General features: G+C 37.3%; 1 protein-coding gene across 1 annotated transcript; it reads left to right on the forward strand.

Annotated features, from left to right (window-relative positions):
- Window positions 1–25,641, forward strand: HCF109 (high chlorophyll fluorescent 109). The gene is made up of 7 exons (XM_077371788.1): window positions 1–206; window positions 3,630–3,701; window positions 16,149–16,369; window positions 20,915–21,118; window positions 22,149–22,364; window positions 23,750–23,936; window positions 25,116–25,641. Exons 1-7 carry the CDS (start codon window positions 35–37, stop codon window positions 25,412–25,414), a joined length of 1,371 nt encoding a protein of 456 aa, XP_077227903.1. The 5' UTR covers window positions 1–34; the 3' UTR covers window positions 25,415–25,641.
- Window positions 25,642–27,607: the final 1,966 nt, after the last annotated feature.

Consider the following 27,607-nt stretch of genomic DNA (forward strand, 5'->3'; position numbering starts at 1 on the left):
GTGACGTTTTCTTTTCTCTGTCCCTGAGCTCGCAATGGAGTCTCTGCAAATATTCACAACGACCCTTAACCTGCGCCACTCCCCTTTAACCTTCACCCTTAGCACTAGAAACCAACGACTCTCAATCAACACCCTCAAATCAAGGGCATGGCCTTCCTTCTTTATCTCGAGAAATCCTTCAAACCCACGACCATTTTCTTGTTCTGGTGAGCAAAAATTGTCTTCTTATTTTATGCCAAATTCTCATTCTCTTTTTTTTTTTTTTTTTGGGTTTTATTGTTGTTGTAATCAGTATTGCTTTTTAATTTTGGAAGTGGCTTGTTTCTCACAAGTAATCTCTCTTCTGTCTCTGTATTGCTATGGTTTTCTTTTGTGACTTTAGTATTATCATGGGGTTTCTGTGATTTTTTCAGTTCTAATTTTTTTTAGTTTGTAGCATAGTTTCCGGAAGCTAGTGTAGAAAATGATCCATGTAGACCAACCCAACTAGTGTGAGGATTAGACTTATTGTTAAAGTATAAAAGATAAATAACGCCTTTCTCCAACAGCTTAAGCTTTTGGAGAAGTTGGTAAGTTAACCTGGTATCAGAGCCAAAGGTCTCGAGTTCAAGCCACCCGGATAGCAAAAAAAATCCACATGCGATGGTCGGCCCAAAGTGGGACCACATGTGCCACGTGTTTGCCAAGTGGACCACACGTGAGGGGGAGTGTTAAAGTATAAAAGATAAATAACGCCTTTCTCCAACAGCTTAAGCTTTTGGAGAAGTTGGTAAGTTAACACTTAGTCACTTTGAGCTGGGTAGATTCTCTCACCTTCTTCACGAAAATTTTCTAAAGGATTCATTAGCCGACCCCAACTAGTTTGGGACAAAGGCTTAGTTGAGTTGAGCATAGTTTCCGGAAACTTTCTAGTTGATGGGAAGCTTGTTTCCCCATAAACTGGCTTAGGAAGCTAAGTTGTTCTTGCTTCTCAAAATTAGGAAAAGCACATTTCCCATTCACTTCCTATGCGTTTCCTCTTAATTAAGAGTACGCTTCCCATGTGGGTGATTATTTTTTCCTAAAATAGTGTTCCGGGCCTTTAATAACACCAACAAAGCACATTTAAAATAATAGTACTTTTAAAACTTACAAACTCATATTAAGTTTCAAACAAAACACATGTGGATCTTTTTTCAAAAACCTAACATTTTTTGTTTGTTTGAATGATCGCCAATTTTATTAGAATAAGAGGGGATTGAGATGGTCAAAGTACAACCAAAGAGAGATACTAGAAGCCTAGAAAAAAAAGAGAAAAAAAAAGAGCTTATGGGTGAAGAGAATAAAAAATATCCAACCCTTCTTTCGAAACTCCCTGTCTCGCCAAACTATCGGCCAACTCGTTAGCCGACCGACGAACATGCTTGAAGGATAGAGTCATAGGTCTTATCTAATCTGAGATCTCGTAAAAAAAACTATCAAACCTCCAAGGGTATTGTTGGGATCCTTTAAGCCACTTAATGACATTTAAGGAATCCCCCTCAACCACTGCATTCTCCAAACGGTTTGATGATAAGAGTTTGATGCCTTGATGGGCAGCCCGGACCTCTGCTTCCGATGCATCAGTAACCCCAATAGGACCTACAAAATCCCAAACAATCCCTCATGATCATTTCTGAACACCCCCTATTCCGGCCAGGCCCAGATGTCCAAAGCTAGATCTATCAAAGTTTAGCTTGAAGAAACCTACAGGCTATGAAGCACGGGTACGGGTACGGGGTGTGGGTACGACACGACACGGGTACGTGGGTACGTGATTTGCCAAAAAAACCGGGTGCGGGTACGTTCGGGTACGCTGAATATAATAATATATTTTAATATTTTATTATATATTTATAAAAATTAAAAAATAATAATTGTAGAGCAATTAAATAACAATAACATCACCAAAATGGAAAATTCTAATATTACTCTTCTTTCCATAAGTGATTAAGTTCCATATTTCATAACATGAGGCATCAATACATTATTCATTAGAAAAAAAAGTCGTCACCAGTGTGTTAACCAGTGCCTGGCAAGATGAATAATTTTTAAAGACCAAATTATGAGATTTTTTTACCGGAGTTTTGGGATTTAATAATGTTTGGACACGATAGATTTTATGAATTTTTAAAATTTGAAAAATATTCCACCGTTTGGAAGTTAAGAAAGTTAAAATTTTGACCCGACCCTTTTTCTTTGAATTTTGTACTAGAACTGGAGAGTTGACTTTTTTTCCTTTTAGATTTGGGTGTTGAAACTATTTTTAATAAATCCAAAAGGGGGGTATTCCGTTATTTACATGTAAATCTTAAGTAAATGGACAAACTTAAATGGTTTACATGTAAATACAGAGTACAGGAAAGTAGAGAAAAAGTACAGGAGAGGAAAGAGAAGCAGGACGTGTCGGGTACGCATGGTGCACACCTGACACGCACCCAACCACCAAAACTAGTTTTTTTTTTTATAAAAAAAATGGGGTATGCACCCCGGACGTACCCGCACCCCATACGTGTCGGGTGCCGGTGCGGGTGCGGGAGCCCCGGGAGAGTACCCGTGCTTCCTAGCCTACAGGTGGAGGTTCCCATTTTTAATCCACCACTTGCTTCTTCTCCTTAATCATACACACTTCCTTCCATCCTTCCCACAGGTCATATGCTAATACAAATGCAAAAGCTGGGAGAGATTTCACGCACGATATAGTAAGGGCTATCACTTTGATGAATAAAGGTCGAGATTTCTTGCATAACCCTTGAAAAGTCTCGCATTTTTTTCCTTCTATAGGACCCACATTGTAGCTAAGAGGGTGATATTCCACAACATCTTCCCTTTTTTCTTCCAAGGTACCGAAGACCAACCTTGTAGAGGCTCCTTAATTGATTCAGGGAAGACCCAATGGATGCCAAACCAGTGAAGTAACTTGCCCCACACCACCCACGCCACTTTACAATGAAGCAGAAGATGGCTAGCTGTTTCTCTTGCCTCAATACATAAAGCACAATGATCTGCAATTATCATCTTCCTTTTCCTCAAGAAGTCGTCTGTCTGGAGGTAAGCCGCCCATTCAAAAACCTAACATTAAAACTACATGAATAAAACATGTGAAACTATAAATCCCTAAAACTTGTAATTTTAATCACTTGCGAAGTATTCTTTACTACTTGTAATCCTTGCCTTCATTAACTCTTCCTCCCTAACCTATCGCAACCTTACTCTTTCTATACACTTCTTGATTGCTTTCATGAGTCTTATTACGTGTTTCATGTTAACTTTCAACAGCACTTCCCACAATTTTTTTCTTTACTGGCTCTATAGCTCTTCGTTTCCCACATTTTCTCTTTTCCAAACTCCTCGCTTCCCGCATCGCTTATTGCACATGCTTCCCACTCTGGCAACTCTGGTGTGTAGTCAGAACTACCTTTGTTATGGGCTTTCAAGGGTTCCTCTCTCTCTCTCTCTCTCTCTCTCTCTCACACACACACACACACACACACACACACACACGCACACACACACGCACACACACACTATTATATATATATTGTAACTTCCCATTTCTTCAAGGTTTGCATTGTTTTTTCACTTAACTATTGTGTTTTTTTTTGGCCCAGCTCACCCTGCAAATTCCAAGAGCCAACCGAGTATAGTAACAGGCACTGAAACAACTGAATGGGCAATGCAAGGTATGCTTTACAGTGCTGGAGTGTTTTTATTCGTCTCTGCTGAGTGTTGTAGATATTTTTTACAGGGAAACAAAAATGTTGTAGATATTTTATACAAGGCAACAAATGCATATATTTTGATAATTTATTAATTTGATTTTAATTATTAATATCATAGGAGTTCTCTGCAAAGGAAAAGGGGCATAACAAAGTCATTTCTTTTTAGGATGTATGAGTTTGAAATATTTTTGCAAAATGCGGGTTTACGTGCTTTCTAAAATGGTGTTTTAGAATATTAGCCAGGATGCTCTCTTTGATTGATGTGAGCTCATCGTCTATTTTGATAAAACATTTAGGATCTTGATGGAGGTACCAAAATGATACATGGAGCTCTTCTTATTGTGAAGCTTCTTTTCCTACTTGCCCAAGATCGTACCCTTGAAAATGTCACCGATCCCGGGGCATCCGCCCCATCTTTTGATATCACTGTGATGTGCACGGGCTCAATACATGAAATCTTCTGATTGGCGGATGAGGGTTAGGCATGGTCGGGCATGCAAACTCTCAGATGCAGCATTGTTTGTTGCAATACTGTTTTAGGATATGCAAATGTGTTTGCCTTTCTATTAGAACTTTCTAAGTTTAGGTAGTTGTGTTCAATGATAGCATCTATCTAAAACACAATGTCTTATTGATACAAAAACGACATGCCGAGATAGCATAATGTGGGGTATATTAGCCCCACACCTGCGATTAGTAGAGAGAGTAGGGGAGTTCAAATTCCTTAACCCCAATGAGATAAGGGGTCAAGGAGGCGTCAAGCCCTACTTGCATAAGAGAGGGAGAGGGAGGCTAAACTCTTGTACCGACTATAGGAGGGGCATGAGCATTCATTATGAAGAGTGAGGATTGAAGTTGTTCAACTCCACACCCCTAATAATTGTGGAGAGTGAGATTGGGGATGCCAAGCCTCCACTTGCATACTTGCCGAGAGGAAATATTATGGAGGGGCTTCCCTTTCTCCAGCAATAATGGGATGACCATCCATGCTCCAAAAATGGTCTCTCCAAGGGGATGTGCACTCTAATAGGATGTTTCCACCTCCTAGCACAAGGTAGAGAAGGTGTATGTCCCTATTGCTCAAGACAGTTGGACAACACCTCATAACAGTGGGTTGTGGAGACTTCTTGAAGGGTTGCAAGATAGCTCTTTCAAGCCATTACTCTTAAGACAGGGCTTTCAACTTGTTAATGTATTGGAATATGTTTTAAGTGTGATGAAGGTCATTATTCAACGTTCTTTTATTAATGATTTAGAAGAGAGGTTCAATAGAGGCTAACACAACTTCTCTTTTCCCTTCCCTAATGACGCCCACTCATTCTCCATCTTCTCCTTCTCCTTCTCCTTCTCCTTCTTTCCTCCTTTCGCTCTCTTCTTCAACTATTGTGACACGGTATCAAAGCATCATTGATTCCTAGGGATCCTCCTGGATATTTTTCTATTTTTCTTATTTTCTTTAAAACTAAGAGGAAACAAGTAGTCTCACATGCTGATCGAAAGTTCGAAACTACATAGATTCCTTATTTTTTGCGATGATGTGGTGATAGAAGCCTCGTTTCTAACCTATTAAATGAGGATGATCTAAGTGTTCTTGGTGGTGACATTTATATGTGATGTGGTGATCTCAAGCATTGATAGTGGTGTCGAGTTGGTTCATATTGTAATTTCAAGAGGGGCACACCAATTTTTTCCTCAAGCTTGATCATGGTGGTATAATATTTTTCTTAGCCATGTCCGCTGAAAATTTCAGATCTAGGTGTGCTTTGGTTAGGTTTGCGTAGTGTAGTTGAAATTCCGGCGTGGTTTGGTTAATTCCGATCATGATTTTAGATCTAGCCAACGGTTTGGTTAGTTCCGATCATGATTTTAGATCTAGACACGGTTTGGCTTGATCTGCTCGTGCTTGTAGATTGTAGTTTGGTTAGATCTGGAAGTGCCAACAGATTTTTTGGTGGATCATGATCTTGATGTTCCCCTAATATTCTTCAAACTTAGATGACTTCTATTAACCTTTATGCTCTTTGGGCCAAATTAGTGGATGTTTTCCTTACTGCTAAAGGAAAACTCAAATATCTAACCGTTGATAAGCCTTCTAGCGACGTCGGTAATTATGATATTTTGATCCAAGAAAATGCCAAAATTATGTCACGAATATTATTCAGCTTGCCAAGACATTAGGAATGAATTAAATCTTTTTTAGCCACTTACCATAGATCTAGTTCTACAACAAACACAACATGATGAGTTTGATGTTGTCAGATTTGAACCAGTCCGTTCTCAGATTTTGGGAAGTACAAAACTATGCTGGAGCATCACCTTGGTACACATCATCTCCTACATGACCCTCAGTCTATGTGTCTTTGCTTGTTCATGTGATGTCTTGTTTAGTCATTTTACTTGTTATAATTGCCCTTAATGATCGTTTTTTCTTTCATTAGGAGTATTTTAGAATAAGAGCAGGCTGGTTGAAGTGGAAGCTTGCCTCAGGAGTTTTATGCGACCGTAAAATCCCTACCAAGTTGAAGGGAAAGTTTTATAAGACAGCTGTGAGGCCAGCCATGCTGTACGGCTCAGAATGTTGGGCCACCAAGAAGTAGCATGTGCATAAGATGAGTGTATCGGAGATTCGAATGCTTAGATGGATGTGCGGCCACACAAGGTTAGATAGAATTAAAAATGAAGACATTGATAATAAGGTGGGCTTGGCACCAATTGAGGAGAAGATGAGACAACACCGCTTAAGATGGTTTGGACATATCCAACGTAGGCCTTTGGATGCTCCGGTGAGAAGAGGTGAGTCGTGCCAAATTGATGGAATAAAAAGTGGTAGGGGCAGACCGAAAATAGCTTGGGTAGAAACAGTGAGGAATGACTTGATAGCTAGGAACGTAACAGAGAACATGACCTTGGATAGGATGGAATGGAAGAAAATGATCCACGTAGAAGAACCCAACTTGAACTAGGATTAGAGCCGGGTAGATTCCTTTCACCTTCTTCATGAATTTTTTCTAAAAGATTCATTTAGCCGACCCCAACTAGTTAGGGACAAAGGCTTTGTTGAGTTGAGTTGAGTTGAGTATTAGGGGTATTTTAGACCATTTATGTTGTATTAGGGGCTGCATATACAAAGCCTCTTTCCTCTCATTTGTAGAAGTTTTGGAATTGAAATTTTTGAAGAGATTCTCATTAGAGAGAAATTTGAGATAGAATTTTGGCTCTTCTCCTTATCCTTCATCTTTTATCTTATGATTATGGAATTTGAAGATTAGAGTGCTAATCTTTCTTCCATGTCTCTCATCTCTTATCATTACTTGTTGGATGCAAGAATCATCCGTCGATTCCGCGTTTGATTGAGCTCGTGTGTCCCCTCGCTCGTGGCGTAGATCAAATCATCTGTCGATTTCATGCTTGATCGAGCTCGTGCGTCCCCTCGCTCGTAGTGTGGCCAAGATATACCCATTTTCTACAAAAAATAAAAATAAAATAAGGGCAAGAATTTCCAGATCTGTCCGATCTTCAAGATTGCCGAAGAATGCTTCCGGATATCGAATGCAGGTTTGGTGCAGGAAATTATTGCGACATCAGTGCACGGACAGAGGGGAAATCATCATTACTTCTTGAATTTGAACAAAAACATCACCTATCTCTGAGACTCGGCTTCTCTAGTTCATATTCATGAAAACTCAATTTCTTCCATCATCAAATAAACAAGGAATTCCACGACAGGACCTTCCAAGAAGATGATCTTCCCTAGGAGAATAGCATTCAACAAAAGAATGAGCAGACATTTACACGTTGTTCGAGAGCTGTTAGATCCACATGTAATCAATTTTCTTCATTTTTTTTTCAAAAAATTGCCGCAGGCCTCCAATTCGCCTTAATTTCTGAACTCAAAACTGGAGATCGTGTATTTAATTCAACCAACAACCAAAGACAGTATTCAAGACTTGCTTGGATTCGGTGATTTCGATTTAACTCAACACAAATAATGAAATTCACTCTAATCAATAGAGCTTTTATGATTGTACGTCCAGATCTTAAAGTGCAGCACTGGAAATTCAGATCGGCTTCAATTAATAAAACGTGAGCATATATCTGCTACAATTTTCCACCATTCGACTAGCTTTTACTTGGATTTTCTGATCAAAATGAAATTGAAACATGCAGAGATGAAGAGCACTTACAGATCTGGAGTTTCTATAGAAAATTCAACCATAAATCACCTTGGAATTCTTATCTCTGCTGCAGAAAACAAACAGGGCAGATCTATGGCTCTTGCAGTTCATAGGTTTTATTAACCGAGGATAGTAATTCACTTGAATCTTCAACAACTCTCCCAATCACGAACAGATCTGATTAAGTCAGCTCCTTCCTAAATTTTTTTGTTTTCTCCTCCAAGATCCGCTGAAATTATGAAATTCTAGCGCCATAGGCTCTGATATCAATTGACGCAGTTGGATCTGGAAGCGTTCTTTGGCAATCTTGAAGATCGGACAGATCTGGAAATTCTTGCTCTTATTTTTTGTAGAAAATTGATAGATCTTAATCACACTATGAACGAGGGGACGCACGAGCTTAATCAAGCATGAAATCAACGGATGATTTGATCTACACCACGAGCAAGGGGACGCACGAGCTCAATCAAACGCGGAATCAACGAATGATTCTTGCATTCAACAAGTAATGACAAGAGATGAAAGACATGGAAGAAAGATTATCACTCTAATCTTCAAATTCCACAATCCTAAGATAAAAGATGAAGGATAAAGAGAAGAGCCAAAACTCTATATCAAATTTTTCTCAAAAGAAAATCTCTCCAAAAATTTCAATTTCAAAACTTCTACAAATGAGAGGGAAGAGGCTTTATATAGGCAACCCCTAATACAACACAAATGGTCTAAAATATCCCTAATAAAAGAAAAAAAAGATCATTAAGGACAATTATAACAAGTAAAATGACTAAACAAGACATCACATGAACAAGCAAAGACACAGAGACTAAGGGTCATGTAGGAGATGATGTGTCCCAAGGTGATGCTCCTGCATCAACTTCCTACTATGGATGAGGTCATTGCTCGTCTTCAACGTGCCTCTTTATTTGATTCTTAGCCTACGACTACTCTAGATCATTTTGCTTTGGCAGCCTTGGGTCATGGCGGTAATGGCTATGGAGGCCATGGATGTGGTGGTTGTGTGAGTCATGGTGGTGGTGGTAGAGTTGGTGATTTTAGACTTTTTAGTGGTCATGGTAGAGCTAGAGAATCTATTGCAGGATGCGGGCCTTGCTGGGGTCCTCATAAGTGTACCCATTATGGTCTTAGAGTGACACATAGTAAACTTTTGTTGGGAAAAATATGGTTTTGGTTCCAGCCATGCCTTTTTCTGAGACAATGACAATTTCACATGAAGGGTATGCCAAATTTCTTCAAGCTTGTCGCCAGTGCGTCCTCTGCCAACACTGCCACTATGGCGCAAATAGGTTTTTCTTGCCTTGTATCTTAATCCGTCCTACTCTTCTCCTCGGTTCATTGATAATGGTGCCTCATCACATGACCAAGAATTCAGGTGTGTTCTCAGACCTCCATTCACCTATATCTAGTTTTGTTACTCTCATTGATGGAACTACATCCCTACTTTCCGGATTTGAGAATGTTTGCCCTACTTCATCTGTATAGTTATCTTATGTTGTATATGTTCCTAAGTTTCATGTAAATCTCATGTCTGTTACTAAGTTAACTAAGACCCATTGCTCAATTACATTTTACCCTTCCTTTTGTATTTTCTAGGATCTCAAAACACGGAGGATGATTGGTGGTGGCATGAATCTAGAGGAATATATTATTTAAATAGTGGTGGCAAGTCTACAACACTACATTTTGCTCTCAATCAGCACCAGTGGAATTGTTCGACTTGGTCATCCCTCCTTGTGGTCGTTGAAATTATTAGTTCCGCCTTTGAGTTCTCTTTTTCTTTACATGTGAGTCATTGGAGTTGAGTAAACATCATAGGGTGTCCTTCCCGTCTCGGATTGATAGTCAAGTCATGAGACCTTTTTCTCTAATTCATTCTGATGCATGGGAACCTCCTAGGGTTCCCTCACGGACTGGTTTAAGTATTTTATTACATTTTTGTGATGATTACTCAAGATTGACTTGGTTTTGTTTAATAAAAGATCCAACTGAAGTATTTTCTGCCTTTCAGTTATTCTATACTGAAATTCAGAACAAGTTTGGTGCTTCTATTAATGTGTTTCGATCTGATAATACTAAAGAATATATCTGTGCTTCATTTCAAATTTTTTTAGGTGCTCATGGTATACTTCATCAGCCATCATGTCCTCAACACACCTCAACAAAACAGTGTGACTGAACGTAAAAATAGACATTTACTTGAAGTTGCACATGTCATCTTGTTTCAGATGAATGCTCCCAAACTTTATTGGAGTGATGCTGTTGTCATTGGGTGTTATCTTATTAATAGAATACCAATATCAATTCTTAATAATCAGTCTCCCTTCTCACTTATTTCCAAACTCACATTTGTTTTCTATTCCTCCCCACGCTTTTGGTTGTGTGCTTTGTTTAGAGTTCAGGTCCAGGGTCATAAACTAGATCCCCGTGTTTCTTAATATGCTCAAAAGGGATACAAATGCTACAGCATCTTGTGGCATCTGGTGTTACCTTCTTTTAGACCATTCCCGTTTTATGATAAATGTTCTCCTTTTGAGTGTGATGAAGACTCTTTCTCACATGTTCTTCTTCCAGTGGACGATTAGTCTGTTGTCTCTCCGCCACCCCTACAGGTATATGTTCGCTGCCGTCAACATGCTTCTCACCCCACAGAGGTTCAACCTCGATAGTTGGCTCGCCTGCCATCACCTCTGTTGCCTCAGGATCCTTCTCCATTGTTACCTACAGCATTCTTGTTTTGCTCATCTTATTTTTGGTTCTGTTTCTCTTACACATTTATCCTCTTCGCATCGTAGTTTTGTTTCCTCCCTTGCATCTGTTTTCGTTTCCAAGTTAGTACAGGAAACCTTATCTCATCCTGGTTAGCAGACGACTGCGGAGGAAAAAAAATGAAAGCTCCACTCCAATGTTACGTGGGAGCTGACTCCACTACCACTCAATAAACAGGCTGCGATCTGTCGTTGGATTTTCACCTTGAAGTTTTTAGCCGATGGCTCTCTTGAGTAGCTGAATGCTTGTCTTGTTGCAACTTGCAAGGGGATTTACACAGACTTATGGCATTGATTATTCTGAGTCATATTCCCCTATTACTAAGCTTATGTCCGATCGCGTGGTGCGCTCATGGCTTGCCCCTTTTTCAGCTTGATGTGAAGAATGCCTTCCTGCATGGCACTCTTCATGCGAAGGTGTATATGGAGCAACTTCCTGGGTTTGTTGGTCAGGGGGAGTATTGTGATAAGAGGTTCTGGATCAATCTCGCAAGACAGACTTACTTGGGCCTGTAATGACAACAGAGGAATAGAAGACATGTAAAAGGTTTTATGGTGACACTTTCAGACTGAAGGTAACCTGAAATACTTCCTAGGAATTGAGGTTGCAAGGTCAAAGTTTGGAATTAGTCTTTCAAAGAGAAAGTTTGTCAGGGTCTACTTGGTGAGACAGACAGACTTAGGATCTAAACCAGTTGACACACCTATGGACCCCGATGTCAAACCTACAATTGATCAGGGAGAAGTGGAGAACAGTTTGATGATCCAGGCGGGTAGAGACGTCTAGTGGGAAAATTGAATTGTCTCACTATTACTTGGCCAAATATCTCTTTCGTAGTCAGTGTGGAGAGTGATGAGGTATTTAAAGTAGTGTTTAAAAACTCGTTGACTCGACTCGGAACTCTCCCGAGTCGACTCCCTTTTACTTTGTCTGCATTCCGTGTTGCACCGCATCTGCATTTTGCCCTACAAAGTCAATAAAAACTTCTTTGACTCTCCCGAGTTATGATCACTTCAACCGAGTATTCAGCCATGTCAACCGCGTTCTTGGCCGCGTCTGCGCCAAGTCGACAAGGATATTTCTTGCCCGCGTTCCGCGTCACATCCGTGTTTTTAAACACTGATTTAAAGGGTTCTCTATATTGTGGTTTGGTTGTATAAGCCAATATCCTTAGAGTTGGGGGGTTATATAGATGCTGACTGGCCTTGTTCACCATTTGACAGATGGTCAACCACATGTTATCGTATAATACTACGAGAGGATCTTGTAGCATGGTAGAGTAAGAAGCAAAGTGTAGCCGCGAGATCCAGCGCTGAAGCTTAGTACATAGTAATGGTCCTCACGTTCTGAGTTAACTTGGTTAAATTTCTACTTAAAAGAGTTGGGTTATTGGTTGATCTTCCAGTGCAGATGTTTTGTGACAATCAAACTGTTGTTTATATTGCTTCAAACATTCTTTCATCAAAGAACAAAATACATTGAGGTTGATGACATTTTACTCGAGAAAAGGTCTTAACTGGTTAGATTGCTATTCCATTTGTGAAGATAAAAGACCAGTTAGAAGATCTTTTCACCATGGTACTTATTAGAAAATAGAGTATATTTGTTCCAACTTCCAAGATGGAGTTGTTTCATATATATGCTCTAGCTTAAGGGGGAGTGTCAATGTATTAGAATATGTTTAACTGTAATGAGGGGCATTATTGTTCTTAACTGTAACGATCCGGATTTGGGGCAAATTTTTAGACAATTTTTTCTTTCAAAATCCCAAAATCCGAATCGCTACCCCAAGAAGGGAAACAAAAACTAAACAATTCTATTCCATTAACTGAATGTCTATTATATGATTTATCTAAACTGCTAATATCAAACTATGAACTGAAATAAAATAATAACTGAATCCATGATTAAACCTCAATATCTAAAATGAATAAAAACAACTAAACTTCCATTGGGCAGGACAACAAGTCATGCCCTAGAAGAAATCCTATGAGTGCTCTCTCCCATCCTAAGTGCCACCTAGACCTGTTCATCGGTGAAGACTCCTAAATTTTCTCACCTACAAAGTCTGGAAAATAATCTAAGTCAAACAACATGCTCATGTGTCTGGCTTGAATAATAAAAGTGACAAGAATGAAAATCTGCATTATAAAGATGTTTCTCTTGACATTCACATGTGATAAGGAAAATCAATAAGAATTATAAGATTTGTTGCCAAGGATAAAGAATTTCAATAAGCATGTGAGAATGTCAAAGAAATATACTAAAGATGGCAAATCATGGAAGCATATAAGAGAGCGTCTCATACAGAGTACATATAGAGATAGGTAAACTACGAGAATTATCATGTCATCTCGATGAGGTATATGGGTCATATCTATCTCCTCATAAGTATATACACGATGAAAATCATCATAAAACCGTCGGTAGGTGGCTACACGTAGTTCCATGACCTTTTCGTATTTTAGTACAAGGCCAATACAAAAACATCGTGTATATAGATTATGGCCTAAAAAATAAAAAGTACCACAGAAAATTCTACAGGGATAATCAGTTAATTCAATGACATAGGTGCAAAAAGAATGCGAATAATCATAAACAGAAATATAATCACAGAAATCATAATTGTAACTAATATTATAAAAGTTAGTCATCACTTGTCTTCGGTTTCTCGAGTGAAAGGAGTCCAAATACCATGCTCTAGGTGTCACTCGGAAGAAAGCCTGTAATCATGACATGTCGCATGGGTGTCAATCCAAATATATTTGATGTTTCAAATACTTCTTTCTTTTCTTTGCTCCCCATTAACCTATTTGTTTCCCCTAGTATTTTCACTTACCTAATTTATTCCTATGTCATTCTTTTCATCCAAAAAATTCCTTCTTCTTTTTTCCAATTCTTATGTAACATTTATGATTTAAATTTGGTAAGATGTTAGTACTTTAACCCACTAACCATGGCATACACTAGTCATTCCCAAAAGCCTTAATTTAAGCCATATGATTTCTACTTAAAGGATTATTTTTACTGAGTAGTTACCCCAACACATCCATTTAAGTTTAAAAAACACTTTTTCCCATCGCCTAAATCCAATAATTATTATTTAACTCATATAGGGGCTGTTCTTACCAAAAAAGTCCCCAAAACATGATTAAAACACATACTCGATTGTCGTTTTATCTTTAACTAATTCATATTTGTTGTTATTCCATACTTGTACATCAAACACATCCAAAAACAACATTTTTAATAAATTTTCAGTTACTTTTAGGTGCTAATTTTGATCGAAAACCCCTCTTAAATACCTATATATTGTATATACATATCACCAATTTCATATAGAATCTTATACATACATTATATGCTATTTCTACAAAAAGGTAACAGCCCCTATTTACTACCGTTTTGTGCTGATTTTGTTGAAAAAAAACTCGTGAAATATTGCAAAACCTATTATCATGATGTATTCACCATTAAAACCCATTTATTATCACTCTAGGTTGAAAATCCTAACCTATTTTCTTGAAAAAAGTCCCTTTAAGTGATATTTTTTTAATTAAAATCGTTGAATCTCTTAAAGATTATATGAATAGCCTTAAATCTCGAAAACAAGTCCCTAACACAATCGATTAGGGTTCCGACAACAAAACCCTAAAGAAAATCCATGAAACCCTCTCTTATTGATTAGAAAAATTTCTTTTTCATCTTAGATTATATAAAACCCTAATAATTAAAACAAAATTTCAAGTTTAGGCACTTACTTGATTGGAGAAAAAGAAACAATTCGAGGAAACCCCTATTTTTCTTTCTTTCTTCTATTTTCTTCTTTTTTTCTTCTCTTTTCTTTCTTTTCCTCTCTCTCTTTCTCTCTATCGGTTTCAGGATGGCGTGCGCAAGGGGAGGAAACCCATGTTTTGATTCCTATATATATCCTTTTTATAAAATGTTTCTTATTCTAAGTCTAAAAGGAATGGTAAGTGTTTAATTTTATTAGGTCTCTCTAATCTTATCTTATTAAATAAATTAACTACAAAATATATATTAAGTGGTCCCACTTACTATTTATAGTAAAAACAGACGTACTATTTATAGTAAAAAACAGACTTACTATTTATTGAGACTGTTAAAGCAATAGAGGCTACTCCTTACCCACCCTCTACTTCTTTCTTCCTTGTCCTTCTTTCCTCCTTTCACTTTCTTCTTCAAATATTGAGACTGTTAAAGTATAAAAGATTAAATGACGCCATCTCCATCAGCTTAAGCTTTTGGAGTAACTGGTCGTTTCACAGAGACACAAATCGTGTCTAATTACACACTATCTATATCTACTGAATGATTTTCTTCTTTCTGATTGGTGGAATATGTATGGGCCTCTAATAAATACATAATGCGAAGAACGCCTAAAACTTATAGAGTAAATGGAGAAATGCACGGAGAAAAGCTTACTATTCCAACTGATATTGTTAAACCCTAATCATGTCAGTTGATTTGTCAATTTCAACTGATTACTTCTTAAACGTAGTCGTGCCTTATTCTGAGCCTACATGAGCATGGGGGTAAGGCTTTTCTTTTTCATTTCTTCTTCTTCTTACTTGTTGGAGTTCCCTGTGTACTCTTTGCTGTGCCTGGTGACAGTTCAGCTAAAGTGGTTGCCAATGAGACAGCTAAGCAAGTTTTTCACGATAGGCAGTCCTCAACTTAATGCTGTTCTACTTTTCTTATTATCAGGTAGATCTATCTTCTATTTTCTCATTGATTGAGAAAGGACACAGTATCCAACATTCTCATAGTAGTTATGTATCATACCACCTAGCAAGGTAGCAAGGCTCATAATTTCATGCATCTCCTCGTGCATGCAGCAATTGGTGCCCCCCTCCCCCCACCACCACCGCCACACACATACCCACCCACCCACGCCGGGCAGTTTCAAGAGAAGGATATGGTTAATGTGCAGTTCTTTCTAGTCAGTGAGCCACGATGTCACTCAGGATTGAGTACATCTTCAAAAATTATTTTTCCTTGAAGGAAAAGCTGAACAACCTATGCCAATCTCTATCCACTTGCATCATTTCATCATATCTACTAATCTTTTTGACACTTTAAAATGGGTGCCTTCCCCATGACCAACTACTTGTGAATGATGTAGCCACTCCTTTCTGGGGTAACATGGTATTCTGCCCTTCAAGTCTAAGAATCTCTTATCAATTCCTGAAAATTCCAAATAGTTTCTTGCCTCAGTCTTAAAAATCCGTACGAATTCTTAAAAATCCTTATATATTCCCATTGAGTTCCATAAGATCTACTGACATCTGGAATTTTTTTATTATTTTTCAGTAAAAATACTATAACATTTCTTGTGTGTGTCAGTTTGGTAGCTTAAAAGGGTACCAAAAATCTAGCACGGTTATGTCAGTTAAAATGTTTCTAATTTTTCTGTGGTTGCTGACAGATTTTTATACCCTGAGGAAAGATGTGGAAACTACTGTGGACCGTGTTGAAGAACTTCGGGCCTCTGCGGGTCTGGAACAGTTGGAAACTGATCTTGCAGCTTTGGAGAAGGCCGCCGCAAATAGTTCTTTATGGGATGATCCTTCTAAAGCACAGGAAACCCTTCTTGCCTTGACTGACGTTAAAGATAAAATTAAACTGCTCACAGGATTCAAGTCCCAGGTTTGAATTTGATGCCCTGTTTTTTATTTCATTAAAACCTTTTTGCTAGTAACAAATTTAAGATCATAGTAATGGCAGAGCTGCTCAATTTCCTATAAAATGTAATGGAAGCGATCTACTTGAAGTCGGAACTAATTTGAAATCGATTGCTTTGTTTATGAACTACGGTTTTCAGTGTTTAATTATTGTGACTACAAGCCCATATTGTAGGTCTCGTTGGTGCTTCCATCCTCTTCAATAAATTTTTGCAATGGATGTGAATTCAATATATCCCTGGTTTGAGTTCCTCACTGAGAAAAGCTGCAAGCAAACTTGGGGAGTTGGTTTATGAAATGGTCTTGGTAAAATTTGTACACTTCCACCTATGTGTTGTGGATTTCCCCTACCAAAATTTGTTTTCATGGAGAAGTGTGCCTCCTTTAGGAAAGTGATTTTCCCAGCTATTATATAGACTTATTCAACCTGTGCATTGATACATCTATAGCTGTCAAACTCATATATTGGGTGCTAGCACAGTGACTGTTTTCAAGATGCTCAAAGTTTCGAGGCATCCTATGAACATACAAACATACAAAGAAATATAGTACAAGTTTCTGAAAAATATGGAAGAACTGAACACAATTTAAAAGCGGGTGTTCACTATCAATGTTATTTCGTACTAATCGTTGCATCAGAATAATCAAAAGAAGTTCTGTTTATTCACCATATTTGGATTCCGCCAATTGGATACAATCAAGTGTAATCTGATGAAAAAAAAGGATTAGTTCGTTCCTGATAGTCGTTTCTTTTATAAGTGGATAGGAGCATACTCTGGATCGGAATCATTTTGAAGTACTGCTTTCTCATTTCTACCAACTTAAAGCCCTTATTATTCTTCCTTTTATGCAAAAAACTCCCTTTGGATACTTTACATTATCTCCATGACAAATTTTTTGTGTACCTTGTCCTAACCATCCACTCAGTTTCTACATACTATTCAATAGTAGAAACCCATTAATAAAAAAGCAACCCTATTTTCCAAATAATAACATAAAAATGCCAACCCCCTTCCCCAAACAAACAAAAAAAATCCTCTTCTCATCTATGTACATCATGTCATCTTTGGTGTGAATTGTTTCGAGATTTTAGGATTCTATCTTCCATGCAAGTCCGTGGCATTGCTGTTGAATGTGTCAGTGAAGCACTTTGAAGCTGCCACCCGAAAATTAAATATTGAAGTAGATCACAAAGAGATTACAAACAATTCCCTCTAAAACCCTGACTCACCCTATGAAGAGGTAAAACTCCACATTTTGATGAATCTTTAACGTAGAAATTGCTATTAGGAACTTCGATTTAGAACTAAGAGTAAGAAAAAGAAAAATACAGCTCTGTTTCCTCCTGTAAGGAAATTTTTTTTTTTCCTCTCTCTCTCTCTCTCAAAAACGTCAAATTCACCAAATCAATAGCTCAACATATCATTCATAAAACTCCTATCCAAAACTTTGATTAGATTGGAGACCATATTTTATTTTATCTGTTTTAGTTTCGATTTCGGTCACCACGGAAACAGAAATGTTTCGGTTTCAGTTGGAAATGCCAGCAGAAATCCTATAAAATCACAGAAACTTATGAAAACATTTGCAAATGATAGAATTTTAAGATGAAACTGTAAGAAAATAATAAAATCATAAATAAACATATTCCAATGATAGAATTTAAGGTGAAACTTCTGGAAATGCTAGAATAAGCACAAATATACAATTAGAAACCATCACATAAGCAAGACAACCATCCATAATGATTTAACAACATCAAACACCTAGTGACGTGCGCGGTGACGCATGTTTGATAATGCAATATATACCATATTTCACATGTAATTTATATAAATATTTATCCATAATGCATACACCATATTTTACATGTAATTCATATAAATATAATTATGTGTCACATAGTAATACGGTATACCGCTAATACACTCACGGTTTTGGTTTCAATATGCGTTTTGGTTCCAGTATCGTTTCAGTGGGTATGGAAAAAGAAATTTCGGTCATTTCCTTTCGGTTTCGTTGAAAATTTAAAACCATGATTGGAGACCAAGCAATCTCGTCGATCAAACTTGTTTATTTCGTGGGAGAGAGAAAAAGACCAATGTTGAGTTCTCGATGATCATCATTTTGGAAAATAAGCCCTTTGGATGTTTGGTGGGGTATTTGGAAGGAAATGAACAGGTATACATTTCAGGTGAAATTCAGCTCATTCAATGCAGTAATTTTAAAGATAAAGATAAATCTAATGAGTTGGGCCCAAGAGTTTAGAGGTTATTTTGATGCAGTATTTTCCCCGATGCATTGGCTCATCATTGAACTGTATTAGCGTAGGGGTTCTAATTTTATTTTTGTCTTTTGTGAGTCCTTTGTAATTTTTGTTAAGTGATGTCTTTTCTTGTTTTTTTACACAGGGGTAGTTATGTTGGTTGTGTGGTAGTTGTAAGGACTAGCCTGTATAAAGTCCATACCCGTCATTTGTATTAGTTAGTTTTGATGTGAGATTTGTAAAGATTCTATTTTGAGAGAGATTTGAGAGAGAGCTTCGCTCTTCTCATTTATCCATCACTTTTTCCCTTGAGATAATGGAGATTGAAGATTAGTGTTCTAATCTTTTCCCCATTTCTTCCATTTCTTGTTGAGTGCAAGAATTCCTATTCAGCGATTCCGTGCTTGAATCGTTCTCTTGCGTTCTCTCTCCTGCGGAAGAACAATCTTTGTATTTTGTTTTGAAACAATCAAGAAAAAGAAATCAGATATGTATCTCTGCAGATCTTTACTTCAAGTCCATTTTTTTAAATTTCTGCTGGAATTTTATAGTTTCTTGGTGAAAAAGAGAGAAGAGATGGCACAAATCTGATCCAATTCTGCCAAAACCAGTCAAATCTGGTTTGATCTCTGGCTCTCTGCGCATTTGATATCAGGATTCGAAGATTCAAGAATGTTTCTGCAGCCACCTGCTTCATATTTCCACGAGATTTAAATTCTGCTAGGGAGAGGTCCGGAGATGAAGATTAAACCTCATTGGCATCCACCCCACAAAATTTCATTAAGCTGAATTTCAGCAGTTGCTCCCTTGGTTACTGGCGAAGTTTTTATGAATACAAATGAAGAGTTTATTCTATCTAACTCGAGTCCAATAGGCCGAAGAGATTCAACGGAGATTGAGGTGAGGGAGCTTCTAGCAGGAATGGGACTGTTTAAATCAGAATTAGGGGGAAACTTCTTGTGGAAAGAGATTCATCCAACATTGTCTTGTTGACAAAAGGAGAGAAGATGGATCCATGGAGATTTGGGCAGTGTATTAATGAGATAAAAGAGTTGTCAAGAGAGAAGTGATGATGGAGTGTAGGAATATACCTAGAAGTGCAAATTAGTTGGTTGATAAATTAGTAAAATCAATGGCTTATCGGGAATCTTGTACTATGCAAAGCAGCTGCCCTTTGATGTAAATTTGTAGTTTTGTTTTTCTGTTTTCTTGATAAAGATTTCCTTTTAAAAAGGTATGCTGTTGGGAAACGAACTGCTGATGTCTGTGGCAGATTATCACAAGACAACTGTTTTGTCAGCATAATTGAAAGAATAGGCATTTTTCAGTATCTCATAATTGTATCTTGGACTGTCCTATACTATCAATCAAATTTTATATATAATCGAAAACTATGAGTAAATATATCTAAATGCAGATACATGTGACATGGACTCTTGTAGCCATTTCTGTTGTTATTTATCTTTTTTTTTTTTTGAAAAGCGACAGGTTTATATATATTAATATATGGAAGCAAAATTACATAAGGTAGGGACCAGCAGTCCCTTGCCTATTTACAGTTGGCAAAGATACCAACAACCAAAAACAAAACCATCTTAATATCAACAGGGGCCAGACAGGAATCTCCCAGGCAAAAACTTCCTCATCTAAGCTCAAGGTCGAACGCTCCACATCAGATGATTCTTTCTCTCCTATTGCTTTCTTCCTAATAATCATAGTCCCTAATTTTTTGACACCTACCTCCTTATCTTCCTCCCACCGAAGATGTCTAGTGGTCTTTTCATCCTCCAGCATCTTGATGAAGAAGGGATGCTTGTGCATAGGGGAGTGAGATTCTTTCACATTAGTAAACCAGTCAGATAAAAAACACTCCCGGCCTCCTACTAGCAGCCTCTTTAAATAGCTTCCATTGCCTTTTTAAGAAGTCCCTGATAACTTCTCTATAAGTAGGCGAATTCTTGGAAGGTAGCTCCTCTATATAAACCATCTCTTTCATTTTGGACCAACCAAAATTTGAAAATGTGACTTGCCTGTCTGTGTTGTCTCAAAGTTTGGTACCTAGACCCAAGCAATGTACGGCTATTATTTTACGAGATCTTATAGGTCAACTTTTGAAGTTTAGAATGTTAAATATCATTTTTATGCTTCTTACCTCTATATTTGTGCTTAGGCCTGTGACTTTTTTTTTTAGAATGGTGTGACTTCTGTGGGCATTTTTGTTGATGTCACCGTTACACTGTGCAGGTTGAAGATGCAGAAACAATAGTAAGTCTAACTGAAGAGATGGAATCTGTAGATACTGGGCTTCTTGAAGAGGCCTCTAAGATCATTAAAGAATTGAACAAGTCAATGGATCGATTTGAGTTGACACAGCTGCTTTCTGGGCCCTATGACAAAGAAGGCGCTGCTATTACTATCACTGCTGGTGCTGGGGGTACTGATGCTCAGGTATTCGTCTTTTCATCCATCTATCAAGTTGGTTTTTTTTGTTTTTGTTTTTATGGCCTTAATTTGGCAGGGATCCGTGTCCGTGTCTTCTATTCTGCTGATTCCACAAATTTCATTTTCTCATTCAAGCGAGACATTGCTTAGATTCATTATCTGTGTTGGAATGGTCAATTCTTTTCATCCAAAAGCCGAAAGGGATCTATCAGTAGATTGACTTCTTGAGTGTTAGGCTGTCATGTCTAGAGCAGATTATTTAGGAACTTGGATTCTATGCCTCGGGAATTTCTCGGCAAGGTGAAAATCTCGGGATATATTATTTTTTAATATTTTTCGGGTTTATATCCGGAAAAATGATAAAAATAAAATTATATAAATATATGATTTTAAGAAAAAATATAAAATAAAAATATTGTAAAAATATATGGATAATATCGTGATATTATCGCGACATGTTATGATAAAAATGAAAATATCGCTATATTTCTAAAATCGCGGGATTATTTCGGGATTTTATCGTTTTATCAAAATGTCACGATAAAAACAGGATATTTTGAAAATATCGGAGATATTTGTGACATAGCTTGGATTTCTTATTCAATTGTAATTGGGTATTAGTAATTTTCAAAAAAACAAAAAAATTGTTATTGGGTATTAGTTGGACATTCATCTGCAGTTTGATATAACACACTTTTTTCCTGATTTCTCCTGCATTTTTCTTCACCATTAAAGAACTTCCATAAAATCGTGAACTCATCAGATTCTTTAGCTGGTTCAACTCAATCAATGCATTTAGGTCTGTACGCAATTTGGACTTCATGGTGAATTTAAAAGGTTGAGTCAATCAGCGGATTGTTTTGGTAAAATGTACAGTTGTTTGCTGTCTGTTGACAATGATACTTTGAAACACAGAACCTATTTTTTATCTGTCTTAAGATGCAATATTGATGGTTCTGCCTTTTAATATGCCGTCAAAGGTTTACCTATCTGATCTGATTTTCTTGTAAGACTCTTTGCATTATCTCCAGTGCAGGATTGGGCTGATATGCTTCTCAGAATGTATGTAAGATGGGGTGAGCAACAGCGATACAAAACAAAAGTGGTTGAGAAATCTATGGGAGAGGAAGCTGGAATCAAGTCAGCTACTATCGAACTTGAAGGCCGTTTTGCTTATGGCTATCTTTCAGGAGAGAAAGGAACACATCGTATTGTTCGGCAATCTCCCTTCAATGCAAAAGGTCTTCGCCAGGTATCCTCATTCTAAACTATGGGTGATTAAAAGCTCGCATTGGAGAAATATTAGCCCAAGGTGAAATCGAGTCAACTCGGGGATGTGAGTAATTGGCGTGGGGAGTTTTTAATTACCTTAGATAGTTCAAGACAAAGGAATTTTCAATTAACTCGCTAAGGCCAAAACTGAGTCGACGTGGGCTAGTCAGTGACTGACTGTATTTTGAACCCTGATGCTATGTGACTTAGTCAGGGACTTGCGTATCAACGTCATACATGGGCATTAGCTATTAGACAGCAGCCTGGAAAGCCTGACATGTTTGCCTATCAGTAAGAGTTTGGTAATACAAAATTACATCCGACAAAAATTTAATCAACAAATAGGTAATACTAAATTACATCTGACAAAAATTTAGTTTCTGAATTAGTCATATGAGTAAATACATGAGGAGAAAGTCGTGACGTTGGATTCCTCACAACTTTAAATCCCCAGGGCATACCCTGAGCCACAAGGGCTAAATAAAACATATCGAATGCATTGCTTATAGTCCTTACCAAAAGAAACTTACTCCGACCATACAAAGGCATGCACCCTATCTTACAGTCTTTTCACCCTTCATCCAGCATCTTCCTCCACCAACAACCATCAAAATTTTGGGACTTCATCCAAGACTCAAGGCCACCCCAACCCCACCTAGTTCGAGAATTTCCCAAGCTCGTCCACAAGGCTTTGTAGGTGGGGAGTAGGCAAACCCATGACAACCGCTTCCGGGTTTCTTTCCAAAAAACCAGGGCTTGAACGAGTCTCAATTTCTTCCTCCACAAAAGAAATAGCCACCTCCCTCGAAAAGCCCCAGTCTCCTCCGGCGGCTTTTATCTTCTGGTGAATCTCTAGAGATCTCACGAAATGGGGGGACGCTAGAGGAGGCTATCCTTTCATTATAAGTCATTCTTCTCAACTTGAGAAGGATTTTTTCTAGCACCATAATCTCCATGATCAACCTCCTGAAAGTATTTCTCCATTTCTTCTCACCCCCAAATCACTTCCTTTGCTTCTTATTTTATTTTAACAACAACAAACTCTGATTTCTAATATTTCTACCACCTCATAAATCCATGATTTCAATGCAGCAATCAGCTCTATCATTCTCTGTTCTCATAATGTTTCTATACTTAGCTTTTGTCTATTATCTTGGCATTATATGCATGTTAGTTAAAAACTTGACAATGACTCCATCATGGTTTTAAATTTCGGCAGAATTGGCCGGGACTGAAACCAAAATTTATACCGAAATTTTTAAAAATTAAGATTTACACCGAAATTTTAAACCTTGGACTCCATTTCTACCGTTTTTCTGCAGAGTTTCATGTGTTTTTAAGTTTCTTTAAAAACATTTTGTGCAGACAAGCTTTGCCGGTGTTGAAGTGATGCCCCTTCTTCCTGAAGAGTCATTGAATGTTGAGATACCCGAAGAAGACCTAGAAATAAGCTACTCAAGAGCAGGTGGAAAAGGAGGGCAGAATGTTAACAAGGTTGAATCAGCTGTTCGAATTGTTCATATCCCTACTGGAATTGCAGTTCGATGCACAGGTTCGCTCAAAACAGTAGATACCTACTTAAGCATGCATAATCATTCGGCTCTGTAAGGGCATTTTCTTTTTCCTTTTTATTTGAATTGTGGAATTCGTTGCAATATAACCAGATCTTATGATTTATGATTCAAAGTTTCAAACCATATGATTGGATTAAAATCCCATGGAAAGCAATTCATGCATCAATTAGCCCATTTGATAAAAATAGTATAGCAACTATAACTCTTCACTAAAATTTCAATGCTTTGGGTGTCATGGTTGTTGATGATTGTAAAGTTTCTTTTATCTTACGGATTCAAGGCTCTGATGAAGTTGAATTGTAGGTAACATTTAAGATCAAATTTTGTCAAATATCTAAAAATATTAATTTTCTGGAATTTGTATCAGGTTTGGCTTAATTGATGAATTTTGTTCCAATTTTTTAAATTTATATTAAAAGTTAATACAGACTGAAATGTACTAAAAAATTGGTAAAATAACTTATCCAAGTTAACCATTAACTGCCATGAATATCATTCTAATTGTTAGTGAAACTTGTATTTGTTGTATGATTTTTCCCAAGTTGAATAAAAAATCATTTCCCATGGGATTTGAATGAAATTGTAGGCTGTTCCTTTTTAGAACACCCTCTGGACTGGACTATATCTATTTCATTACAACAAAGAAGTCCCATTTAATGTCATAAGTTGACTTAGATTTGACGTCGAATGTTAGAAAATAGTTTTAAGTTATTTTCTCTATCTTTTTTCCATATTTTGAACATCTTTATAGTTTTGTTAATCTAATTAAAAAGTTTTGAACAGTCTTATCATTGACATTTCAAATGTCCTTACAATCTTTGTGTGTTGTGCAGTTGTACCTATTTTTTGTTCTTTAAAAAGGGCATTCAAATTTTTTTTCCTGATAACTACAGTTTCAGACACATTCTTGGCAAACATTATGCTACTTTTAGATTCAATTCTCAATATAATCTGACTTTTGTACTTTTCATATACTCAGTTGAGTTATTTGAGTTCTTGGGTTGATTTTCTACAGTTAGTTGGTCGAATTTTTTCGGCTTACTCAAGCCCCACTCTCAGTAGAAACAAAGAATTGAACAATAGTTGCAGTTCTTGTTCCCCTTTTCATTTTTTGATGTAATTACTGATATCTGTTCATTTTTTCTTCAAAATTACAGAAGAAAGATCTCAACTAGCAAACAGAATCAAAGCTCTTAGCCGTCTAAAAGCGAAACTACTTGTCATTGCTGTGGAGCAACGAGCGTCTGAAATTAAACAAATACGAGGAGACGCAGTGAAAGCGGAATGGGGTCAGCAGATACGTAATTACGTCTTTCATCCTTATAAGCTTGTGAAAGATGTGCGGACCGGGCTTGAAACATCAGATATCGCCTCTGTTATGGACGGAGAATTGGAATCATTTATCAAAGCTTATCTCAAATACAAATACAGTAGAACTGTGACTGCAGGTATCTAAATTTGAAATTGACAGTTCTTTCAATGCTTGTATTGTTTTTATTCTCTAATTATTTATGAGTGTATATTTTGTAATTGATATTTCTCTTAATATCTACCACCATGATGTAACAAATTTCTGAAAATTAGATTGGATCCTGAAAAAGGGCTAGATCATATCAAATTGTAAAATCAGATTGGGGGTTCCATGGGAATTCCATGTAGTAATATTAAACATCGTTTGGTTGCAAGTCATTTCCCAACGACGTTTGGTTGCCATGCATTCATTCTTCGTTCTATTTTCCATGTCTGCAAGAAAATTTCCAAATAATAGCCTTTTTAGTTTTGTTCCAAATCAAGAGAAAAGGGAAAGCAAGGTTTAAATTTCGGTTTCGGGGGTAATTTCGGTACTCACCAAAACCGAAATTTTTAGACGAAATCCTGAAATGTCTGCCGAAATTCGGTAAAGGCGCTCCAAATGTCGTTTTTTGGGCCAAAATTTAGGAAATTTCGGCTGAAATTCTGTAAAAGAATAAAACATCAGTATTTTATCAAAATTTTCGCAGAAATTTCGACTGGAATTTGGTAAATTTTGGCAATTTCAGTTTGGGAACGTTTCGATTTCAGCCGAAATTTAAAACCTTGAGGGAAAGTAGACAGGTTTATTACTTTTACGTTTTTATGTTTGGCTACTATGTATTATTCATTCTACTTTTCTTGTTTGCGTGGACTTTTCAAATAACAGCCTTCTGAGTTTAAATAAGAGGAAAGAAAAAGTAGACATGGTTTTTATTTCGAATCTGTTCGTACTTGGAAAATGACTTCATTTTATTTTCTTTCTACTCAACGGGTCTGAAATTGGATCTAACATATGAAGTAAAAATCCAAGAAACTTTGCCAAAACCAACTGTTACTTTTTGTTTCTCCAGGTAGGTCGCCCATTAGATGATGGCTCTAAATGTGGTTATTCTAGTTATTTTCACAAGTCATCCCTGTTATTTGCTCCAGGTAGCTCTTATCGTCACCAGTGTGTAAGTTGTTATAGAGTGGGCCACCAATGGTAGATGGCGGCCTGTAATCTTGGTAGAATGTTACGATCCTAAGTGGTTTAAGAGCTTAGCCTAATGTTTAGATCAGTGTTTTTGCTTTTGACATATTGGTTTAAGCTATAAGAAGTCTTCTTTAATCTACAAGTCTACTAAGCGAAAACTAAGCTATATGGCCTTTTTTAATCTACGAATGTCTAATGTTTACCCCAAAATTACAACTGAAAAAATGCACAGATTGTAGGATCTTAATTATTCAATCAAACGATGTTCTCTTCTGGTTTTTTACACTCCACCCACTGTTTTATATTTGTTTAATAAACTCCCACGTAAACTCCCTAATTTAGATTCAACTCAAATAGCTCCAACAGTTACAATGGGATTTCTGTTCTGCTTTTGTAAGGCCCAGAAAAGTAGGAACCGCTCTCTTGATAAGATTTATTTCACATGTCAAAGTTAGAAAATGTGGGGAGTGGAGAAAGGAAAAGGAGGAAGACGATGAGATGACAGAGAAGAGAAGACAAAACAAGAAACTGAGAGGGGTTTAGATCACACAAATTTGTAGGCCCGAATGTTTTTTTTTTTTTTTTTTTGGAAGTGATATATTCACTCCTTCTTCTTCTCCCTGCCACCCCTCTAGTGTATTTATGACTGTAGTTTTTACACTACAAGGGGGTGGCACGGGGAAGAAAAGAGGACAAATATGTCATCTCTTTGCTATATTCACATGTGACATGTCCACGACTTCACCATATAAAAACTAGAGGAATGCTAAACTGAAGGGTGCCCTTGCAAAAAGCCAGCCACGAGGACACTCCACTTGATCCACGTCGCCCAACTGCATTTATAGCAGCAATGAAAAATGTAAAAAATCAAGGACTGATAAATGCAGTTGAGGGATGTGGATCCAATGGGGCAGGCATCCTCTGTAAAAATCAAGGACTAATAAATGCAGTTGAGGGATCTGGATCCAATGGGGCGTGCAAGGGTGCCCTTCAGTTTAGCATTCCTTGACTAATATACTAGAATGAAAGGTCAGATTTTGTCCTAACTCCATGACTTGTGTTATTTTCTTTTACATCTATTGGTTATTTTGTGGGGCTTCTCTCTTTCTCTCTATCCCCTACTAAAACCTCCCAACCCTCTTATAAGTCATTTCTTTAAATCTT

The sequence above is a fragment of the Tasmannia lanceolata genome, unplaced genomic scaffold (genome assembly GCF_043159265.1).
Source record: "Tasmannia lanceolata isolate RefF3 unplaced genomic scaffold, GAP_Taslan_0.1 ptg000037l, whole genome shotgun sequence".
NCBI lineage: Eukaryota > Viridiplantae > Streptophyta > Magnoliopsida > Canellales > Winteraceae > Tasmannia > Tasmannia lanceolata.

Coding starts and splice junctions, on each gene's coding strand:
- HCF109 (XM_077371788.1), top strand. CDS start 35: ATGGAGTCTCTGCAAATATTCACAACGACCCTTAACCTGCGCCACTCC. Junction 3,702..16,148: donor AACTGAATGGGCAATGCAAG/GTATGCTTTACA, acceptor GGTTGCTGACAG/ATTTTTATACCCTGAGGAAA. Junction 16,370..20,914: donor TCACAGGATTCAAGTCCCAG/GTTTGAATTTGA, acceptor TACACTGTGCAG/GTTGAAGATGCAGAAACAAT.